Source organism: Corapipo altera, unplaced genomic scaffold (genome assembly GCF_003945725.1).
Source record: "Corapipo altera isolate COAL_440 unplaced genomic scaffold, ASM394572v1 45, whole genome shotgun sequence".
Taxonomy (NCBI): Eukaryota; Metazoa; Chordata; class Aves; order Passeriformes; family Pipridae; genus Corapipo; species Corapipo altera.
Genome location: NW_020884877.1, coordinates 22,053,992 through 22,077,094, shown reverse-complemented (window position 1 = coordinate 22,077,094; position 23,103 = coordinate 22,053,992). Strand labels below are relative to the sequence as shown.

At 45.1% G+C, this 23,103-nt stretch overlaps 1 protein-coding gene across 3 annotated transcripts in view; it reads right to left on the bottom strand.

The window, feature by feature from the left end:
• Positions 1-7,728: 7,728 nt before the first annotated feature.
• The window catches only part of MRAS (muscle RAS oncogene homolog), a 38,297-nt gene continuing 22,922 nt past the window's right edge, over positions 7,729-23,103 (bottom strand). For all 3 annotated transcript variants that reach the window (XM_027637364.1, XM_027637363.1, XM_027637365.1), the window contains 4 exons: positions 15,763-15,916; positions 12,519-12,618; positions 11,107-11,186; positions 7,729-8,143 (listed from right to left, as the gene is read on the bottom strand). In XM_027637364.1, the coding sequence (XP_027493165.1) occupies positions 8,044-8,143; positions 11,107-11,186; positions 12,519-12,618; positions 15,763-15,916 (434 nt within the window). In that variant the 3' untranslated portion in view covers positions 7,729-8,043. The remainder of the gene's footprint in view (positions 8,144-11,106; positions 11,187-12,518; positions 12,619-15,762; positions 15,917-23,103) is intronic.

The following is a 23,103-nucleotide window of genomic DNA, read 5'->3' as shown; positions in this document are numbered from 1 at the left end:
AGTTCATTTCTTGGGAACCGCCTAAATGCCCTAAACAGGTGCTAAGACCCCCTTAATGATACAAGAGTGCAGCAGACACAAACCCAAGCCCACACTATCAAACTCACGGCACCTACCTCTCTCCAGGGAGCAGCACCAGCTCTGTCCCACCTTTACAGAGCCTGTGGTAAAAGGTTGTTGCAGAGAAGAGGCAGTTGGGCAGTAGCAAGATGCTGTGCTGTAGCCAGACTGGCTCTCCGGCGATTTGTCAACGCTAAAAGTCCCATACTGGTCAAAGTAAGAGAAAATCCAGCTAAGACTATTACTAGGGCTGAATAAGCCTGCAGTTTGGCATTAGTTGGCTATAAAACATAAGGAACATACAGGCAGCTTTCCTCCCTGTGCCACGGTCAGCTGATGCTAATTCTTGTCTCAAGAAGCAGAAGTAGTTTATTCCACACAGTCATCAGTGCCATTATTTACATGGCCAGGTCTGAAGGTCCTCTGGATGCCAACAGGTACAGCCCCACTGGCATTAGATAGTGTCATTTCTTTGTTGTTGCCTTAGGACAACATTGCCAAAGACCTGTCATTGTAAAAATAAGTATTAGCCTCTGCCTCTTGGAAACTTAAAAAAGCAAGTGGGCTAGCTGTGAGCTCACATGGCTTACACTTGGTGCTCATAGCTTTGTTTTCCTCAGGCAGCCCATCACTGATCCAGTCACTAGTTTTGAAGGCTCCATGGGACAAGGAGGATTCAGGCCTTTGTTCTGTAAGAAAAACAAAGGCAGTCATGTAAATAAGTCCAAAGGCATTTTACAAAGAGTAATTCTTTTTCCCTAAGTAAAGTAGAACTTGTGACCTTTTCCATTTTCATTTTATGTCTATGATGTGATAAGCTGAATCCTAAATTAGGAAGGAGATAGATTGTTTAGGGAAAAAAATCAATTGAAAATACTGAGAAAATGCCACTTCTGGAAGCAGCCTATATCTAGTAGGTATTTACAGGTTTTGTCAGGGACTGAACCTCTCAGCTGGCCTAAGACCTCTTCTTTTTGAATTTAATATTTATCTTCACCTAAGTCTATGCTCATTATAGTTTCACAGCTCGAAGCAAATTGATCACAAGTCCCAGCAGTGCTTGGTTTCGGGCATCTCACCAGCTTCAGCTCTTTCTTTCTCTATTTACAAATGTCTGTGCTTCTGTTTCTGCAGTCTGTGGAACAAGATCTGCCATCTATGAGTGTCCTAATTGCAAGTGGTTGGATTGTTTCATGAATGCTTTAAGATCCTGAAGTGAAAAATCATTAGTTCTACTTCTCTGTTCTTATGATAGCAGGTGTCAAGTGAATTTTCCCAGAGCAATTGTGGAAAATTGTGCTAAAGTAAAACCAACAAAAACTTATCAGAGCACCACCTCTGCCTTTAAGTGTTTTATGCTGGCGATGTGACTGCTTTTCTTTCCCCATCTCTTGCTGCACCTCCTCTTCCCCACGAAGCACCTTCTGCCAAAGGCTGCCCAGACACCCCCCATCACCACACTAACCCTGCTGGCCAAAGGGTGCTGGAGGAGACAAAGAGACTTCACCAAGCCGAGCAAACACACGTGGGAATGAAACTCTGTGACCAGCTATGTGGGAAACTCAATGCCAGAAACCAGCTTAAGCTCTTGTGAAGCTTTGGAGACTGGGATGAGGGCAAGGCAAGGCAGGAAGCTCCCAGGGAGGGTGAGCAGCACCCTGTCTCCAGCTCAAATAATTGTGCTTTGTTCACCCTTAACAACAGTACAAGTAAAGGCCAGACCATCAGCCTTAACTTCAAATTTCCTGCTTTCTATTGGCTCACATCCCAGGGCTGTTGTTTGAAACCTACCTCTTATTATAGAGCTTGCAGAAAAGAACCCCCTGCCCCTTAAGCATGTGCCTACACCTTTAAGTGGGTTCCCAGTGCCAGGGATCCTGCTTTAAGGGAATTTGGGCTATTGAGTTGCAAAGAGGCATGCCTGATATTGGTCTAGGTCTCGGCTGGTTAGGCTTGACTACTGTAGTTGAGTGGAGCTGTTGTCACAGGAGCCACGTGATGTGTGTGGCAGCCCAAGGACCAGCTCGTGACTTGTTCAGCTGGGCTGACTTCTCAGCAGAGATTGTCTTAATCACAGGCTGTACAGTGTCTCTTGCCCAGACTTGTAGAGGATTTGGCTTTATAGAACAGGGTCCCAGTTCACAAAGCTCCTTCCTCCTCCTCTTGCTCCTGCTCTTATTGACCAAATCCAGGATTTTCCCTGAGTCCCTCCTCTTTGGTACCTGGACCTGACCACATGCCCAGTCTGAGCTCTCAGACAATGTTGTACATGCCCCGGTCTTCAGGAGAGAGACTTGGGAGGAGGTGGGAAACCAGAGAAGTAGTAATGCCTGTGGCAAGTCAGACTGCTGTATTTGTCTTGTTGTCGGTGCCCAGGACTTGGCAAAGGGATCCCTCAAAAGGGATCCCTCTGTTCAAAAGAAATAGAAAAGCTACCCCAGACCTGCAAGGATTAGGGAATTTTGCCTGTCTGTACTCCACATTCAGCACTGCTGAACATCCCCATCACTGTCATTAGCACTAACCCTTGCACTCACAGACCTGGCAGGTCTCGTGTACTGAGTGTGAGTCTTCCTTCCCTGGCACCCTCCCTATGGCACAGCAGTGACACAGTACCTGCACATTTCTCCTGCCTCGGGAAGTTTTGACCTGCTGGCCACTTAGGTGTGACTTCTTGGAGCTGGAGGGAAGCATCAGTTATTTGCCACAATGGTGGGAAACCCCCCCAGACCAGAGCCTACCTCTGTGCTGCAACATCTTGTGTCTCTCCATCGTGGGATCCAGCACACAGAGAGTCATCTAGTTCCCTACTCTGTTCTGCTGCAAGCAAGTCCCATGTCATCCCAGAAACTGTCTGTGAGATCATCTATGAAATATTTATTCCCACTGCATGCAAGAGAAAAGGAAGCAAAAAGCCTTCATAATATTGATGGAATCCCTGATAGCCAAATATTGAATTATTTAGAGCCTAATTGTGCAAGTGATACTCAGGAGATCACTTAGGCTGCAAGATGCAATTAATACATTTTGTGAAATTGGTGACTTCTACTTCAGACTTTTTGATGCATCAGTGAGCCTCTAAAACACAAGTGACATCATTTTGTAGGAGAACAACTAGGATATCCACAGACACTGGAAATACCCACAGACTTTTCTCTGAGCACTGCTGTGAAATAGGAAAGGGCTCTCAAAGCACCTGTGAGCTGCCTGAAGGCACATGTCTGGAGCCAATTCAGATGCTTAGGTGAATCTGGCCTGGCTCATGGCTGTTGCTTCAGAAGGGCACCGATCTCCTATAATTCTTGAGTTACAGCTGACACTCCCAGGCAAATGCCCTGGATACTCTCAGATGGCATTAAATACATATATCCAAGACACAGAATTTATCCTATGTGATTGCTGTCCCCAGCAGACCTTCCAATGCAGGGAGCAGTGACTAAGAATGGCAAGACTCTCCATGCTGCAGCATCCTTCCTCTTGTTTTTGTTGTCATATTTGCTGTGTAGCTCTAATGCAGTCCTTAATGCATGCACTAGAAGTCCTTCTTTCTGCCCAGCCTACAGCAGATAGAGTACATTGGCCACTGAACCCCAGCTCACAGAAGGTGGATTTCCAGACACAGAGCCCTTCTGTCCATTCCAAGGTACACAGGTTGTCACAGGGGCTTGGCTATTTCTCTAACGCCAAACTGCTCTCAAGCCCTCCCTCTCCCTCCTTAGTAAATATGTATCTGAACCCTGACATCTGGAGTAAACCACAAGTTGTGTCTCTCAAAACTCTCTTATCTTCTGTATTTCTCTTTATATTCTACTCTTAGCAGAGCTTTGAGGGGATAGCCTCTTTACCAAGCACTTCAGTAGCACTTAGGACCATCCCTTGAAATCACTGGAGCTGAACAAGGCTCTGGGCAGTCTGTTTTGGCCTAAGGGTGGTAACAAGCCAAAAGAAAAAGTCTGAACTAGCATTACAAAGCTGTCCTCTCTGTGCCTAATAACGCTCATTTCCTCTTGAGACGAGACACATCATATATGTCTAAACCCCTCAGCCTGTCCTAATTTGCAAACTCTAGTACAGCTGTAGGTTAAAAGAGCCAGCCAAAATTAATCATGACAGATTAAGGAACCAAGCAACATACGGCAATGGCCTCTTGTTAAATTGAAACATCTGATCCAAACCAAGCAATTTAAGCCCCTCGTTAAAGTCTTGCTTCTCCACCATCTACAATGTTTTGCTGCTGACTACCATCATCTGAACATGGTTTACTCAGATGTACCCAGGCTATCACTGAGCAGCTTTGCCAGTGACAGCACTGGCCTGGGTTGAGACAGCCAAAAAGCAGGTTTGTAGGTGGCTGCCACCTGCAGGCCTGCTAAGGTGTGGGGATGTTGTTTGGTTTTGCTGTTATCAGGCTTTTGTGCCATTTAGAGTTGGCTGGCAGAGGAATAATTAAACTCTGATCATGCCAGAGGAAAATTTATGTATTTTAACCAGGTACTTTTCCTTCTTTTCCTTTCCACCCCCCTTTTCCTTTAAACACGAGACAAAGGTAGCCAGATAAGCAGATGGACTTTGCTTGTATGATAAAGGTCATGCACCTCAAAAGCTGGTAAAAAACCAAGCCAGTGGCTCCTTTATAGGCAGAAGGACTTAAGGGAGGAAACAGCAATATGATTTACCTGAAGGTAGTGGTACACCTGTGATGTGATCCCAGACTGGGGAGGTGACGACACCTCTGCAAAGCCAAAACTTATGTAGCTTAATATTTTTTTATTGTTGTTCTACAAGTATTATTCAATGTCTAAAATGGAAAAAGGATGTTATTTGGTTATTAAATGACAACAAATCTACAAGGTTTTACCCCTCTTCTCTTATCTTTTTGTTTGAAAGTGTATCCTGAAAACAAGGCAAGGCTATGGCCAGCTCCACCTTGTCAATTCCTATTTAACCAAAGAGAAACCACATTGCTCTGAGAAAAGGGAATGCAGACTTACCCAGGGGCTGAAGATGACATTAGGTCACTTGGACCATCAGGTCCTTGGAAATGTGCCCCATGTGCACCCTTACAGGATCCTTCTCCAGACCCTGACTACAGCAAAAATGTTGCTATCCACTGGATGCTCCATAGAAAAATATAAGTCACACACCAGCACAGTTAGTGCACTCTGTAGCGTAAATGCCACCAATCAGTGTCTCACCACCCAGGTCTTGAGGTGCTGTGCATAGCAGAGAAGGTGCTCTTGAATTCCTAACAGCCCTGAACATGAAAGGGTGAGTTAGGTGGCAGTAGGCTTTGTATACCTTGCTATTTTCAGCTCCCTAGGATTGTTAGAGATGCAATCCCTGTTGGAAAACACTCCCTGCTATAAACAAGCTCATGAACATAGAAGAAAATGGGCATGCTTTCCCCGTTTGCCACTATTCCATATTCAGCTGTTAATCTGCTCCTTTCCCCTCCTCCTCTCCTCTGCTATTCTGCAATAGCTGTTAGTTGCTAAAGAAAATGAAGAAACAATTAAGAAGCTTCAGAAAAAGATAATTTCTCACATGCAGGGCTGAGTACGCAGCAGATGTGACTCAAGAGACATACATGCTGTTTTCAGGCAAGTATTCCCAAGGGTTTAGATAAAAATAATAAGGATGAGGGGTTTCAGCAGAAATCAAGTTATTTTTAAGTGGAAGGGCTCTAGGGCAGTATTAAAAGGGCTCCCTGAAAATGCCACCCTCTTCTTGCATGTGGGATTCCATAGCATTAGTTGTGTATAATTAAAACTATTAAGCCAGCAGTCAGGCTAGACAGGGATTCTGACAGGAAAGTTGTTAGAGGGGTTACAGCAAAATGCGTTGGTTGCAAAGATCAGACTCCTCCTGATTTACTAGAGGTTTTCACAGCAGAACAAATAAGATACCTACAGACAGATCTTTCTCCAGAACACAGTGGCAAGTCTCAAGGACCAGAATTTGAACCAGGTGGTTTTGGTCGCCACAGTTCAGCCAACACTGGGAGAAATGCTGCGATGGTTGGGAGCCACATCTCGACTGACAGCATGCTGCAGCTTTACTAAGTGTATGCTCTACATCCAACCTAGAAGTCCATGAGAGACACATCTTTCCAATATCCCTCTCCTTAATCCACCTGCAGCGTCTGTCATCGCACAAACTGAGACAGAGGCAGTGGAGCCAGCATTACAGTAAGCAGCTTGCTGAGCCAGCCGCAGGCATTTACCATCTTCTGGCTGTGATCAAGACTGGACAAATTAGGAAAAGTGTCCATTAGCCTCATTCACCTGAAAAATGCCAACTTGGATTTTAAAAACTGGCCAGGCAAAGGGTCAAGAAATGAAACCTGGTGGCAAGTAGACAAGTCTGTGATGATCCACCATCTTGAATGGATCTTCAATATCTAATACCAGGATTTTCTGTGCTCAGACACATAAATCTCAGGCATTCATACTCTGCCAATATTTTAAGTCATGCCCACAAAGTGTATTTGAATAGGATTCAAGCTGATGAAAAGCAAGTTGCTACTTTTAAAGAGGCCTGGTGACCATGTGAATGCAGCTGATGGCTTCAATCCAGCAGATGACATTCCATTAAATTAAAGACAAATTTGCCACCGCCATTCTTAGTGCCAGGAAAGGTGTGAAAGAACACGTGGCCCCTCCAGGATGTGCACAGCCACATTTCTGGTGCCACAGATGGCAGTTTGAATGGCTGCAGGTTTTTTGCCTTGCCTTTTCATAAGGCACACTTAGCCTTTGCTGTTTTCAGGGAGACATTTTAGGTATAGTAAGCTTAAGAAGAGACGCATCCTGCTTGAATCATTTTCAAAACACCTCTTCTTTTCAAGTCACCAGCTCTCAGAGAAGGAGGGAAAAGAAGAAACATTGAGCCAAAGCCCATAAGCAGATTTTTTTTCCTGTGTGTGTCAGATGAGCCTGGGAAAAGCAAAACAATTCATCTACCCAAGAGTGGCTTTGCAGGGAAAGGTTAAGGAATAATAAACAGGGATTTAGATCGCACCAGTTTACATGCATTTATGAGGGAGAAATTCAACACCCAGATAACAAATTCAGTTCAAGTTTTACTTCCTCTCTCCCTTCCTCTCCCCCCCCGCCTTAAAGATGACATACCCTTCCATTTGTAAATTACTTTAATTTAAATACTTCCAGGTTAACAAAACACCTTAAGTTTGACATGTCCCAAGTTACAAAACAGAAACAAAACCTCTTGACAAAGGGTAAGAAAAAAAAATATAATCCGAGCCCAAACCTCCTTTCCTAAGCTGGAGTTTATGGTCTGTGAGCTGGCAGCCCTCCAGAGTCTGACACAATGTCTGGAGCACCCAGAGCAGCTGGAATTAATTTTCTTCGTCCAAATCTATGCACTTTCATATGAAGTCGTGTTTTGGCACTGCCGCCCAAGAGAGAGTTCAGTGCAAAAAATCTAACCCCGGCCATTGTTTCTTTGCAACCCAACACTCACTGAGCAAAAAACGAGAAAGAAGAAGAGGACAAAAAAAAATTCGAGAAAGAAAAGCCCTTTCCCTTCCCCCACACATACACAGATGACTGTACCAAACAGGGGGGCTATTCATGGCTGTTCAGAAATGGGTCACAAGAAGAAATGTTTTGCAGATAAAACCAACACTTTTTTTTTCTTTTTTTTTTTCTTCTTCCTTTTTTTTTTTTTTTTTTTAAATAAACATCATGGAGGCCCCTGGAAGGCGCTGGGGATGTTTGACAGTCGAGGTCCTGCTGATCCCTTCCGCCTCCCATTCGTGCGGCTCCCACACTGGCCCTGAGGTGCAGCCCCCTCGGGGGGATGTCCAGACCCTCCGAGCCGCCTCCTCCAAGTCTGAGCTGCCGTAGGGACCCCGAGGGGGTGATGGGGCCGCGCTGGCACCACACTGCTGCTCCTCGCCTGGGCTGGCGGTGGGTCAAGGGGGGAGGAGGGAGGTGTCCAAGGCACTCACAGGGTGTCCCGTCACAAAATCACACACTGGAGTTTGTGGGAGCCCGTGGCTCTATCCCCTCGCCATTTGGTCTTTTTCTTCTTCTTCTGGCTTTTCTCTGGGATCTGTTGCCTGTTTTGGGAGACAGAGAGGAAAATAAGCAGTTGAGACATAAGGGTAGCCTGCAGAACAGCACCTTGGTGTGCACAAGGGTATTTGTGTATATATCTCCATATACCCTTCCACCACTGCATGGCTTTTCTTGCCACACAGCTGACAACCGCCTGCATCCTTAAGGAAGGAAGGAAGAGCCATAAGCAAAAATTAAGGCTAATGGCAGGGATGTATGTCCTGCCAGGGCAATATGCCTCCAACTGCCCTGGGAGAACTGCTGCCTCTTTCCCTGCTATGAGAAACAGGGATGCTCTAAGCAATGCAACGTCACCCATCACACTGCTGCTAACACTCAGTAGTTAACATGAGAGATATGAGAGAGATACAGAGAAAGAATATTTTTTGGAAAGACGTTCTTTCAGCTGGAATTGCCCTTGGTCAGTTGTACTGCTGAGGAATTGGTTATGGAGAGGGGCTAAAAATAATACAGAAAAAAAAAAGAGTTTGCTGCCAATGGGTCTCTGGTCTCCCCGGAAGCTGGGAAGAGCACCTCAACACAGAGAATGAGCTGACCCCAGAAAGATGTCCTGGTGGTCTGAATTCACAGTCACCACAAACATGCAGCTGAGAGCCTTCCTGCACTACGGCACAGCGTTGCCTAAATGCCTGTTTGTAACTGTATCTGATTGCAGCAGCCACTCAGCCAGCCCAGTGGTGCAAATTCAACAGAATTGTTTGTGGCTCAAACACCTGATAGGCAGCCTGTAGACTTAGATTTTGTTGCAAGATAAAACAAACAAACACTAGTAGCTTCTGTAGATTCAAACCTGAGAGTCTGAATAGTTCAAACCCAGCCTGACTGTGATGTAATATGGCAGGCATCAAACCTAGTGTTCATACCAAGTTATCCAGACCAGGATGACACATAGCTGGGGCACAAATCACTATGGCTTTAGCTGGTGTTTTTCTTACAGCCGCAGCTTCCAGATTCTTGCAACCATCTGAAAAAGTCAGCTTTGGCTAATAAGATTTTTTTTCCAGTGAATATGAAGGCTGGAGGCATGAAAAACCTAAAACCTTAAAGCTCAAAATTAGAAAGATGAAATTAAAAAAATTCTTTAAAGTGAATGTGGATTAACACTAAGCAACCACAAGATGTTCATACTGTTCTGGATCTGTTTCAGAGATCCAGAAAACCACAAACTGTGCCCACTCAAGGTTTCTGCTGTGACAGTCTCTGTGCATGCACTGCATAAAAGGGGCATCAGCAAATTGAAAAGATCTATTGGGTGGACTCAATCACCCCACTCCTTTCTGGATTACTTCCAGACAACAGTTTCTTGCATGGAGCTAAATAAATCAAGCCAAATACAAAGAGCACAAACAGTGCCAGCCTTGAATGAGCATCCTCACCCTGAGAACTCAGAGGGACTCTGAGGAGGCCTTTCATTTGCAAAGCACTCCAGGAATGACACAGTTATCAGAGTACTGAAATTTACATTTTATTTGGAAAAGCTGACTTAAAAACCAGAAAAGCAATACTTGATGGGTGATGCTATCCTATGATGTCCAAAGACCAAGTGAAGCTGCTTAGTGGCCAGTGACCAGCCAGATCACACAACATCTCCCTGCTTCCTGATTTAACCCGAGTTTCAGCTCTTGTGAACATCTCTGGTGCCCTTGATGTCACAGGGGGTTTTACCTGGTTGGCAATGACTTTCACGGTGGCTACTCAGGAAACTGAGGTATACCACCTATTTTTGAGGTTATAGAGTACATTTTCAGGGTTTAAATTTAGTGATGCCTCATTACAATTCTCCTTTCAGCCTGCCTGAAGTTGTGTTAGGGAGAGAAAGCAAACAGAGCCTTCCCATCTTATTTTGGCTATGTTTTTCTTTCCCACAGAGCAGAATAGATGGTGGTAAGAGTTTGCTGCAACACAAAAGTAATATCTAGCCAGCTAATGCTGAGCTACAGAACAGTTGGGAAAGAGCTTGGGACATTTCCAACTCAGTTCTCCAAAGACTTTCTGCCCCCTGCTTTTGAGACATGTGGGAAGAGTGGGCAGTACCATCTGCTTTTGATGGAGGCTGACTTGAGGCTGTGCTAGTATATTCACAAGTACAGATATGCTGTGAATAAATGCCTTGTGGTTTAACTGCCGAGCGAGGCACTTTGACTGCACGGCAGGGAGGAGCATGATTTCAGCTCAGCACCCTCCCAAAACATGAAAAATGAAGGTCCAGAAAATCTGCCAGACAACTGGTGCCAGAAAAACAAATCTTCTCAAAGAGAATTGAGGTTATCAGTCAAGAGAGATGCTGAGATGTGCATGCAGCTCTTTTCCTGCAGGGGAGCCGGGATTTTGGAAGGCAGCCCCTCCCTGCTGGCAGCCAGAGCAGGGGTTCGCCCGGAGAGCGGGCGTTTGCCAAAACGAGCAAAGGCAGCTCATGACAAAACTGGGAACAAACCTCTGCAGTCTGAGGAGGAAACCTGTGGCTTAGCCATTAGGTCATGCTGTTTCTTATACAAAGCGGCTTAATTTTTTCCATTTAGTGAGCAGAAAATGTTAGAAGTCACCTACAACATTAGAATTTTGTAGATTTTTTTGCACATCCTTTTTAACCTCTGGCAATATGAGACCCTCAGAGCACAAAAGTATGAAAACCCAAATTACTGGTCCAGAGCTTTCAACACCGTCCCTTTACAGCTCATCATTGGAGTAGGCTTTGCACTGTTCATTGAATAATATATTTTCATTATGGCCACAGCTAGTTCCTCATGTGCCTGGCACTGATGTCCTGCAAGGGTAACTAAGTACTTGTGACATACCTATGCAGATACAGGACAAGAAAGTTAATAAACCCCAGAAATCTCCCACTGCAAGCAAACCTAGCTGCTGCTCCCCATTAGCTCTCTGAGCCAGGACTCTTGCACATCCCATCCATGAGCAGTAACCAAGTGAAGAGTTTGCAGCTTACCTTATTACCCTCACGAGATCATGGAAGGCCTTGTCAACGTTCAGAGGTGGGTCCTTGGCACTAGTTTCTATATAGGGAATCTGGAGGAGAGAAGAGTGTCATGAAAGACATTAGTAACAGCCTACATGTTGGTAGCAAACCAGTTTCAAAATGAAAGGCCTAAAGACTGAAGAAATTGGGTCCCTAAGAGACCAGGGAAATACAGGTAAACAGAATGTTGCCATGACACCACTATCAACACCTTCATGCTTGCAGCAAGGTCAGGGAGTGCTTACAAAAGGTCTGGAATAAGCACTAGGCAAATCAGCTGCTATCCCAGAGCTCTGGGTTTGGGGAACAATAATCGGAGACTTCATGTCGTCAGATGTTCTCTCCCCCTTAGCTGTGCTTGCAGACATGAAAATAGCCGAAGGTTGTTGAAAGACCAGCACTTGCCAAAAATTCTTCCTTGCCACATTTTATTAGGACTACTGCATGAATATTTCATGACTACAATTCCCCTCCAGTGTAAAATGATCTTCCCCTTCAAAGTCTGACAGCCAGATGGGGCCTCCTAGAGTGCTTGTCCAGCACACTGGCAGATTTATAAAACTGCCTCTGATAAGGTATTTTCATGCCTGTTCTTTTCCAAAGTGTGCATGTACAGATGGATGCAACATGCTGTGCTTCACTTTAGGTGTCCTGGCTCCTACAGAAGCCAGCTTCCTTGGGGAGGGGAAGGAGTGAACCTGCCCTGCCAAACTGCCATCGTGGCTTGTTCAGAAACAACACACAGCTTGCCGTTTAGGTACAGCAAGCTGCCAAGAGGTCTCAGGCTTGTTTGCCTTTAACCTTTCCATTCTGTTCCTCCTAAGGGAGTTGTTGTCTCCCTCTGGGTATTCAGGGCTGCTGGCATTTAGAGGTGATTAGTGGAGCAGCATGTGATCTACACCCATCTAAGACCAATTTCTCAGGCTAAACTAACAGCATGAATAATGCAGAGCTAAGATAGCAGGCCAGATTTATACAGGCTTAACAACCCTGTAACTTCATTATCTTTAACAAGCTCACTTCCTACAGACACCTGGGTATATCTCATAATGCCCAACTCTGCCTTTTCACTCCAGGAGAGTGTACTTTCTTCCCTCATTCTGAACATTTCATGTTCTTCACTGCTTGCAGACACCTTGTACATGTGGCTTTGTGATGGCCACAGCTTTGCTACAGCCTAGTGCACAGCAGAGTTTCTTGTTTCAGTGATGAACTGGCCCTACTGAAAGGAAACTGCATAGCTGCTACTTTGTTGTAGTCAAAAATGCAATTGCAAATGTTTAATTGTAAGCTTTAATTCAGCTCCAAATAAGCACAGATTTCAATTCTGAATGTCTGTAATAGGACTTACAATAACCCATTAAATAATCCCACAAACTTACATTATGTTTTGTTGCCATTTCTCTTCCCTGTTCTCTCGTAATTTTCCGTAAATGCATTAGATCAACTTTGTTTGCCACCAAAATCATTGGAAAGGACTCTCTGGAAAAAAAAAAATCAAACCCATCACCCAATTATTAGCAGGCTACAATAAAAAATGCTGAGCATAAGTTTCAGTTTCTGATGCTGACATCATCTAATATTTTCAGCTACAGACATACCACACACGTGTAAAGAAAACGAAAAACCCCAGACTGTGCTATACATATGTTCATATTGTAAAAATTTACTTAACAAGTTGCATGCATGAACACATTCATTGTTATTTCTAGGGACTTCGGGAACTTACTGTCACCGTTTTTGCAATCCCTGATAATAGCTAAGCATGAAGATCCAAGTAGGTGAAAAAAGATCTACAGAATTAACCAGGAAATTAACTGAGACATAGAGACAGATCTTGGACAGGAGACCGGGACTCTTTTGTAACATTTAAGGCATCTCAGTAACTGCATATCTTGGCAGCTGCTCATCATTGCAAGATACTGAGAGATGATGGAAGAACTGGAGTCCTGGTCATCCACTGTGGGGGAAGAAAAGATAGACTCTGGAAGGTGGCGCTTAGAGTAGCATCAAATGGGGGAGAAAATGACTGGGAGCCCATGAGCTGTTACCCCAAGGCAAACTGAAAGACTGGCAGTGGTAGGTCAAAGGAGGCTGGAGGGAACCAAAGAGAATTGCTAAGTTTCCAAAGCTATTACCTACCATCTCCTGTTTCTAATTCCAGAAAAAAATACCGAAACCTCTCAATAATACTGAGTATTTCTCTAACTTTACCAGACATGTAAGTGACTGTCTGCAGCCACCACCTGAGAAGAGATCCATCTATCCATAGCATGTCCTGTGCAAGGCTCCCCCCCTGCAGAAATCTCCACAGCTCCAGTGATAAACAGAACAAAGGCAGCTCATGCCATGGGAGGTGCTGGCAGTGCCTCTCTCTCCTCCAGCTTCATGACACAGAGCAAGGAACCGTTTAGGGCAGGGCCTTTTAGCCACTGCTGGGAGGGAGGAGGTCCCTTCTGATCACCGAAGGTTACTGCAGTATTGTTTTATATTTAACTTTAAACCCTCTTAAATGATCCTCATGTTCTCTGCTGTAACAGAGCCGATTTTATTGGGGTAAGGAGCAGCTGGCCACACTCATTTCTGTATAAAACACTTCCCTGAGTAACTCTGGATTTTCAAACAGCATTTCTAGGTCATTTTTCATCGAGATGATAAGGGCTCCAACTTCCCTCTGGCATGTTGCCTCATTGCTCTGGCTGGAAAAATACAGTACTGCACTCTGCATTTTAACTGAGTCTCAGAGTTATTCATTCTGATAATGTGACTGTGATTTAATGTTAATACCTGAGCACTAACAAATCTTTACTCTGATCATTCTAGAGCAAAATACTTGCTTGTCTGGATTATTTGATTCCTTTTTGGCTCGCAGCACATTGATCAGAAAGGGATTACGTATGGACAGTATCTCATTTTTCTTGTTTACATCAGGCATAAAACTCTATGGGGACTTTGTTCCCTATTGTAAGCTGTACAATTGCTAGTTGGACAAAGCTGCTATAGTCGGAAATTTTACTATAATGAAAGTTGTGGAAAGAAAGGGGAGGCAGGCTTTGAACAGCTCTGCTAACACAGCAGCTTCCAATTCTTTTGGATTTTAAGTTGCCAAAACTGCCTGCTAGCTTGAAAACCGGGGTGTCTCTCTGCTCCCAGGTACCTGTGGGTTTGGCAGGACAGTTTTTTAACTCATGCTGCTCCCATTGCTGCAATTTTCTGACCGAGCTCACGTTTTGGATGAAGCATTAATAAGCTCCTCACGATCTGCGCTTCAGTGGCGCTGAGCAGGGAAACTCAAACAACCTCACCAGCCTGTTTCACTTCCTGCCTCTCACACACCGCTGCGGCGTTCGCACGGCCTATGGAGGCTAAAAGTTTCAGTCCAGAGCAGAGCAAAACAATGAATACCACATCTTATTTTCACAAAGTTAATTTAGATAAAGCCAGCATCGGATTGGGGCATGTTACAGGAAATTCTGTCCCATCTTCTTCAGCTTTCAGAAACAGATTTACTTTGCCCCAAGGTAAGCCGGCAGTGAGAGGCTGACTGAGAGACTGACATTTTTCTTCATTTAGATGAAATCAAAGGGTGTTTTTTCCTTTACTTTTCACTCTTGTGGGCTATGCTTTGGATGCTTTACTGGAAGAGCTGTCAGCTGTGAACCTCACATGATACGAGTCCACCCTTCCTGTGGGGAAGTTATTCAGAGCTGTGAAAGGAAGCCAGCAATGAGGCCCGAACCCTCTGGTGACTTTTCTTGATGACTTCCATAATTAAAAGCCATTATGAACGGAAAAACTAAGTGTTTCAAAGCTGCAGACATATAAGGGCTTAATTCACACCCCACCCAATGAGGATTGATCTATTGCCTCTTGGACTGGGGTGGGAAGAGGGAGTTATCTTGGAGATAAACCAGCAGCTTCCCCTCGCTCTGCCAGGACACATTTACTTACCACGATTAAACTCAGTGGTACCCTCTCCCATGCACATGGGAGGGGAGCAGATGACCTCTCTGGCTTTCTCCCCAGTCACAAGGGGATGTTTTACTCCGTGAAAAGGGTTGCTGCAGAGCACGATGCATTAACTGCACTACAACCCTTGTAAGAAATAGTTCCTTCCAGCATGAGAAGCGTTTTTTCCCCTTCAAGACACTTGTTCACACCACCAAATCATGCAAGACCTTCTAAGGTTTGTTTGGCAGAAGATGAAGCCAGGGAAAAGGAGGATGCTGTCAGGCCACACAAAACAATTAGGGCTGAATGTTTGCTGACTCCCTGCTGGTGTTTCCAAAGTGTCTGTACTACGCACAGAGCATCCTTCCTCCCTCTTCAGAGCCAAGCTTCAAAGGTGTCTGTTGTGCCTTTCTCACACGGTTCTGCCAGACCATTCTGGCAGAACTTTCTTTCTCCCAGACCCATTTTCACACTTTCCACGTCGATAGCACTATATGCTTATAGAAGAGGTAAAACACTTCTTATTCCTCACATTTAGGTCCACAAACTCCCACATAAGGATTTCTCTCAGGAGATCTGGAGGGCAAAAGTTGGGGCGAAATGTGCAAGCACCCCCACAGTATGGTCTGCAGGATGGGAGCCTGGCAGGTCAGGAAGTGATTCTATGGCACCCACCTGTCCTTGACTCGGAGGATCAGCTGGTGGAACCGGTCCACGTGCTCGAAGCTCGCCTTGTCTGTCACCGAGTAGACTATGAGGAAACCATCTCCGGTCCTCATGTACTGCTCCCGCATTGCACTGAACTCCTCCTGGCCCGCAGTGTCCAGGACTAGGACAGAAGAGACAGGGGTTTTTAATCACCATGAGGAACAGTAGCTGCTGTCACCACTATGTGTCCTATGGCCTTTTTGCCTCTGCTGGGCTTGCGGTCCTCTCATAGGCTGTAAGATTTGATGAAATCAAGCTGAACAGACAAAGTGGTTTCTAGTTACGAAACAAAAAACAGTCCCAGACCCCACTCATTCCTGTGTGCCTAAGCTGGAAGTGGATGCAGGGGAAGATGACCATGTGGATTTCACTTTCCTTTTCTTGTACCAAATGCTGACCACTGAATTTGGGGATTTGCTCCTCTGGCAAGATATGGCTCAAGGTATTTCACAGCCCTCAAACTTTTCCCTCTCCCAGCATAGAAAAATGCGATACTGGAAGATTATTAAAAGCCTGTTTAAATATCAGGGACAACTTACAAACTGCACAGTGAAGTAGAGCTGGGAGACAACCCACAGTAATAGCTACAAGCACTTTCCTTTTCTCAACACCTGGATGTTATTTCTACACAATTATGAGCTCTCAGAGCAAGACGGTACAGCTCTGGGGAATTCCCCTTAAACAGTTAGTCCCAAGTGGTGTGCTGAGGAGCTAAGGAGCTAACTAAAACAGGTGGAAAAGCTCTAAGTGCCTTGCATATCCTATACAGTGATCATGCTTCTGTGAATAAATCTATGCTTAAATCCCCTAAAACACCTCAGTTGTGACAGCAATCCAGATGTTGTTCCCCACTAGATTAACCTCCTCTAATGGAACCATAACTCACTGGTTCTCCACCGCTGTCTTGCAGGGGGTCCCATCAGCTACATCATGTAGAGCAAGCTACACCAGCCTCCTGGGCAAACACCAAATACTGATACACACCTCAGTGTTAATTCCTGTACATGGCCAGGATTTTGCTGGAGGAGGAGGGTACAAAAGGAGTTGAGGCTATGTCAGTCAGACATGGTGTGAGCTCAAAGTGCATCAGCTCCTCAGAACTAATATTCCTAATGCATCGTTGCATCCCAGAGGCAAATGTGGGACCTTCATAGTGACTGGGAACATTTTCACATTCCAATACACTGGGCTGGGTGAGAAAACTGTTTTGCCTCTGCTGCACAGCCACAGCATAAGCATCTGCTGCACACAGGTGGTGGGGAAAGCCCAGGGCACCAGTGGATGGAGACTGTGGCAGGAGCATACTGCTGACAGAGCAGCAGGGCTTGATACAGGTTTTTCTAGTCTGAACAGGCACACAGTCTCAGCAAGATGTTCCCTGTAGGGGTAAGTCCTCAGGTTTACCCCAGATTTCCAGATGGGGCCACAGTAAAGACCACTTTGCTGAATCAGCACAGGGGGCCACAGACGGACACACTGCATGTCACACTGCACCCCACGAGCCAGCCCACACCCCCTCACTGCATGTCTGGAGGAAAGGCAGCTATAGTGGAAGACTGGGAGATCTAAGGAAGGTGATGGTAAGCCTTCAGCCTCATTTGTTTGCCTGCCCTAAATGGTCTTGAATGTCTGTTTCCATGAGCCTTTAAGGTAAAAAGAGCTCCTAGGCCCTTGCAGAGACCCTGAGACTTAGGCTTGTTTGCTAATCTTGCTGAAAAGTTACCTGTGTCTCTTCATAGCCTTTTATCCTGCTTCTCCCCTCAATCTAGGAAACAAGTGTCTCAGCTCAAAGGTATCCAGGCTATTCTTAACAACTGTACAAAAGAAAAAAGAAAAACAAAAGAGAAAAGCAACCCAAAGAGATTGCATGTGCCGGTGAATTTCTATGCCCTGGGTAGAATTGCTGCCATGGAGCAAGGCCAGGACTGACTGTGTAGCTAGGACAGAAGCGGAAATTAATCCTACTTGCCCAACCTGTATGGAAAGGCTGGGCTGCCCTCATCTGACTCCTGCACCAGCTAAATGCGATGTCAGGGCAGGGCTGAGAGCTGACAACCACCACACACACAAACCCACTCCTTTCCCCTCTCCAATACACACACCCAATTTGTGGTGGAGTGGGATAGCTCCTCTCTAGGAGCTGGCCCTTCCTGCCCTTCCTCCCCCTGAGACAGGGCAGGTGTCCGAGCACAAACTGTGGGCAGGAAGGTGGAGATGGATGTGCTGTATCCTGCATGTTAATTTGCTTAGAGGATTCCCCTTGCTTTGGCACATTTGCAAACCTTCCATGAAACGCACGAGGAGCATCCAGCTCTGCTCTTGCACCCATCCCCAGCTGCTGTCCCTCCAAAGTGCTGCATCCCCTTAGAGAGGGGGCAAGCCCTGGTGGGGGCTGTGGGGATACCCAAGGGGCTGCATGGGGCTCTGCTCAGTTGCTCCTACAACACCTGGATCTTGGCCATGGCATCACACTACACACAGGCAGAGCTGCTGTGGCAGCAGCTGCTATTTAAAGGGAATTCACTTGCAGCTTTGATAGAAAGGTGAGCAAGTCCAGGCAGCATTTAAAATGGCAATTTGAAAGTGCAAGTAAAAGACACGCAGTAGAGAAGGTTAAGGGTAATCTCAGATAGGTTATTCATGCAAAGTTAAGCATCTTGTGGATGGCCAGAGAAGGCCCTTGTTTTAACTTTAAATGTGCTCTTCATAAAGACAACCCTCCAGTAAACAACAGAGGAGAGTGCAATCTGGATCCTTTGTAAGCATGACAGGACCACAACAGCACTGAAAAAGGGCCCAATGTAAGCAGCTTTGCTTGGGGTGTAATCTTGTGGCATAAAAGCTTCAAGAAGACGCCTACCTACAGAAATTGGAAAGTGCAAGGAGAAAACTTGGGAAGGTAGAACTGGGAAGGTGACTGGCTTCCCTAAGGGGTGAGGAGGTTTAGCATGTTAGCCAGCATCCACCTTCATTTAAACTTCCCTTTTCTGCAGACAGGATGCCAGAAGACACAGAAATAACCATGACTAGAGAACTGTGAGTTGGTACACTTTAAACCAGCAGTTGACTCACTGGCAGTGTAGAAACAAGGCTGAAGCAAAACACAGTAGGTTTCTCCTACATCATTCTTCCAAGAACTGAAATCAGATTTGTAGGCTGCACAGCACATGGTCAGGGACTTCCAACAGAAAACTTGGTAAAATTCCCACAGAATTGACCAAAGAAGAAGCAAGGAAGAGAATTAATGAAAGCACTTGGGTAAAGATGAAGGAGAGAGAAACCAAGGACTATGTCTGATGTAGGAACAGACATCCAAAGAGGGCAAAGCCATTTACAGCTATCATGAAGCCAGCTGGAGACTAAACTAAGAGAAATTACGTTGTGAGAGCCCAGCAGGGAGGTCTTCTGTTTTGCAGGAAAGAGGCTGCTTAGCAAAGAGATGGCCTTTTCCACTTTCCAATGGATGTGACCCCCAACTGCTGTGATGAACTCCTTGCTAATTGATTCCTGCCCCCTTAGAGCTCTACACACCCTTTTCCTGTGAATCCTGATGGGTTATACAAGAGTGCAGCTGCCTAGAGAGCTCTTCTGAGCAGGCACAGGAGCCCAGGAATACACACAAATTTGTCCAAAATAGAAGCTCTTGGTGCTTCAAGGTATATTACGTGCCAGTGTCTCTGCAACCGACAGTGCTCTGAGTGCTTGTCCAGAGACAAAGGAATGTAAATCTAAACCAAGGGCAGAGACATACTATGAACTCATGGCATTGCTTTTTCTGGAGCCTAGGCTGGTTTCAGTTCAGATTCAATTACAGCCTTCCCAGCCTTCAGGGAGCTCAGATCTAGTTGTGCAGGTGAGTTCCTTACTCTTTTCATACCTCGGCAAAATTTCCTCCTACGTCTTTATCTTTACATTGCTAGGCAGCTGGGTGTGTAGGTCACCTCAAGAGAGTTTCTTCACTGCCCATGGCATCTAAGGGGACAAAGACGAAGAGACAGGCAGATTAACCCATTTTCTGTCCTTCAGCCTTTGGGTTTCACTGCCCTGCAGCTTTGAACCTAAGCTCAAGTGAAAACTTGACTTGAATTGACAAGTCAAACTAAAGAGTCTCAGGCTGAAGAAAGCCACGTCCACAGTCTCTGTCTTCCTTCCATCAGCAGCAAGAGGGCATCCCCATCAGCCAATGGCTTCAGCTGAGGAGTTGGTATTCTGGGCACTGTGCAGACAGAGTACTGGGGTCACTCAGCTCATATTCTGTATTCCGACACCCCCAGACACCCTGAAGAGGTATGAGGAGCCCTTGTTGTGCACAAGGCAAGGCAGATTCTTCACTTTGTCACTCTGATGCTTCTGCTCCTTCTCAGATACAGCCACACTGTCTCTGGCATGACAGCTTTCCTCAGCAGAAAACCCATGATGGGGAAACACTCAGGCTTTTATGAGCTCTTCTTCTGTGCCTTAACTAAATACACAGATGTTATAACATGGAAAACCCAAGTACTTGAGTCCTTGTCCTTTTTTTAAGGAAAAAGAAGAGGAGGCCTTTAGAAGAAAGACTTGCACATCAATAAACAGAATAAAGATGCAAGCCTTTAAAGGAGTTCTTTCTCTAACAAAGGGCAAATATTCAAAGCCTTGTGTTTTCCATGTTGCAACATCAAAATTTTCCTGGCAGGAAAAACTCCCCACAACCCAAGACAAAAACCCCTCTTTCAAGGTTGCAAAATCCTAGCAATTAAGGGAGGGGAAATACTGTACACACAAATAAAAGAATGAAAGTACAAATTTAATTTGAATTTTAAGGCTCTCAATGATGCTACTGAAAGTTTAAATAAAAACAAAAGAGAGTGAGCCACAAACCAACCCTTCTGCCTGAAAGCCTGAAGTGACCTTTGATCTCCCTCTGGCCTCCTGGCTGACTTATTCCCAAGTTTCCTGAGGAGAAAAGCAGACAAGCAGCAGCCTGCCCAGGGATGATTAGCAGCAAAACTCCTCGACAAAAAGGGATGCATAGGATACACAGGTGGGAAGGGCAGAGAGAGAGCTTGGGGGAAGGAACAGAGCTTGGTGTGACTGCACAGGGGTGCAGACCAGGGCTGTGCAGGTCTAGCCCAGCACAAGGGTACTCAGGGATTTAAAGGGGGTCTTGGGAAGAGGAGATATAAAAGGAAAAACTGAAGCTCAGGAGTAGGAAGACAACTTCTAGGCAGTGAAAGTTTCATCTAAATCATACCAGAGGAAGGAAAGGGAAGAGGAGGGAGACCACAGCCTCCTTTCACCCAACACACAGGCACAATTCCTTGATTTGCTGGTATCAGTTGGCACAGCCCTACTGACAGCCAAGCGTTCAGCTCAATTCACCAACATGCCCAAACCATGTACTTGTGGTCTTCTCTTCATCTCCCTCTGTGTGGTTTATGAGCCAAAAGGAATTTTGAACCATTGGGTATTTTTTGCCATATTAAGGTATTCCACTTTTGGCTTCACTCCCAGATTAATAATTCCAGACTGGCAGTTTGCAGGCACACCACAAGGAATCCTCTGCTACTTGCTAAGTTAGCCTGCGCACAGAAAGGAACGTACAAAATTAATCATCACAACTCAACTGGAGTAAAAGCTAAGCAAAGCAGATTAGCCCTGGCCCCCACTTAATTCTGACCTGATGTGTCTGTACACACCTGCGTGCGGATGCATTTCACTGAGCACATCACCGTGCTGATATCAGTGTGACCAGCAGGGAATAAATAGAGAGAGATAACATATGCTGAGAAAAATGGAGGCTGCTCTTAAAGTTTGTTAGAGTGGCAGCAAGCAAAAAATGGGCGAGTCACCAATTGCCTGTGCATCTCTGATTTGGGTTAAGTGCCTTCTTCCACTCTACAGCACTTGTCCTCCAAATACTGCATTGACGGTCTTCTAAAGCTGGCATAAGGTCAACAATAAAGTGTTTTCACATAGTGCTGGACCTGACTACAACAAGCACAGGTCCCACAATCATCTGGGAGGCAGGGAACTATCACAGACTCTTCTTTGGTGAGAAAAATAGGTACAGAGACATTCCCAAACCAGAAAGCAAACATGTAAAATAGGAGTTTGAATGTAGGTTTGGCTCCAAGATCTAAAATCTGAAATAAAAGCCTATTTCATTTCAGCCTACTTTCAGTGAGAGATTTCAGCAAAGGAAAGAAATGCTAGTCAAACATTTCATCACACTGCCAGTTACTGCTATTGAATAAATGTGGGTGGAGGTCTTAATGGAGAGAAGCCAAATGCTTTATGCAAGCTGGCTAGCAGAAGGGTTTTTTACAACATAATGCTGGTACAGTTATAAAATGCTCAAGTTGCTTTGTACAGAAGTGCTCAGCCAACAGCCTGGAAAAGGGTGGGCTGTTTTCCTTTTTTTTTTTTTTTTTGATTTTTTTAAAGTTGTTGGATGTCAATGTATTTTGCTTTTTTTTAATGATAACTCTTTTCATTTGAAAACTTAGAAACTTATGCATCCCCTCATGTTATATCCTCATTTGGTAGTCTCATGTTCTAAAACCTATTTTGGGGGTGGGCAGCTGTTTCTCCCTACCAAGCACTGCATGAAACATCAGCTTGTAAAGGATTTGGTCATAAAGGACAACTGGAAAGTCTAGAATTCACCATGATGCATCTTTACCCTTCCTATCATGTTTGTCCCTAATTTTATACCATGAGTGATTCATGTAACCACAACAAGAGCAGCTGTCCTAGTAGATGGTGACCTCTGAGAATAGCCTAGATCCAAATCTTATGACAGAGAACTGTGGCAGAAGACATGTGTGATAGTCAGTCTTTATGCCCTGTGTCTACTGAGCTGAGAGTAAAGGTTCATATGCTTTTCAAAGTGAGAATATTGCCTTCTTACCAAATTTTGATTGTTCAGAATCTCAAGTGGTAGGAAAGAGAAGGAGAAGCTGCAGTTTCTCTTCTCTGGCTACGAGGCATCTGTGGGCACACTAACTCTGAAAGTCAGGGATTCCCAGCATGCCACTCAAGGCCATGGCTGAATTCAGTTCAGGCTGAGTACAGCCACTGAACTCCATCTGAGTAAAAGAAAGGCTTTTTCATTAAAAGAAAGGGTAAGTTTCTGCTTGTTGAAAAACAATTTCTTTCTCCACTCCCACCCAGGTCAGATTTGTGTTTTGGGGTTTTTTTTTTGTTTAAACAAAAATTCCAAATATTCAGTGAAAGATGCCTTTTCTACTTTTAAATAATTTACAAAGCCAAGACTGTTTCAGCCAATGCCAATGTGTACAGCAGCTGGTACTGTTATACCAGAAC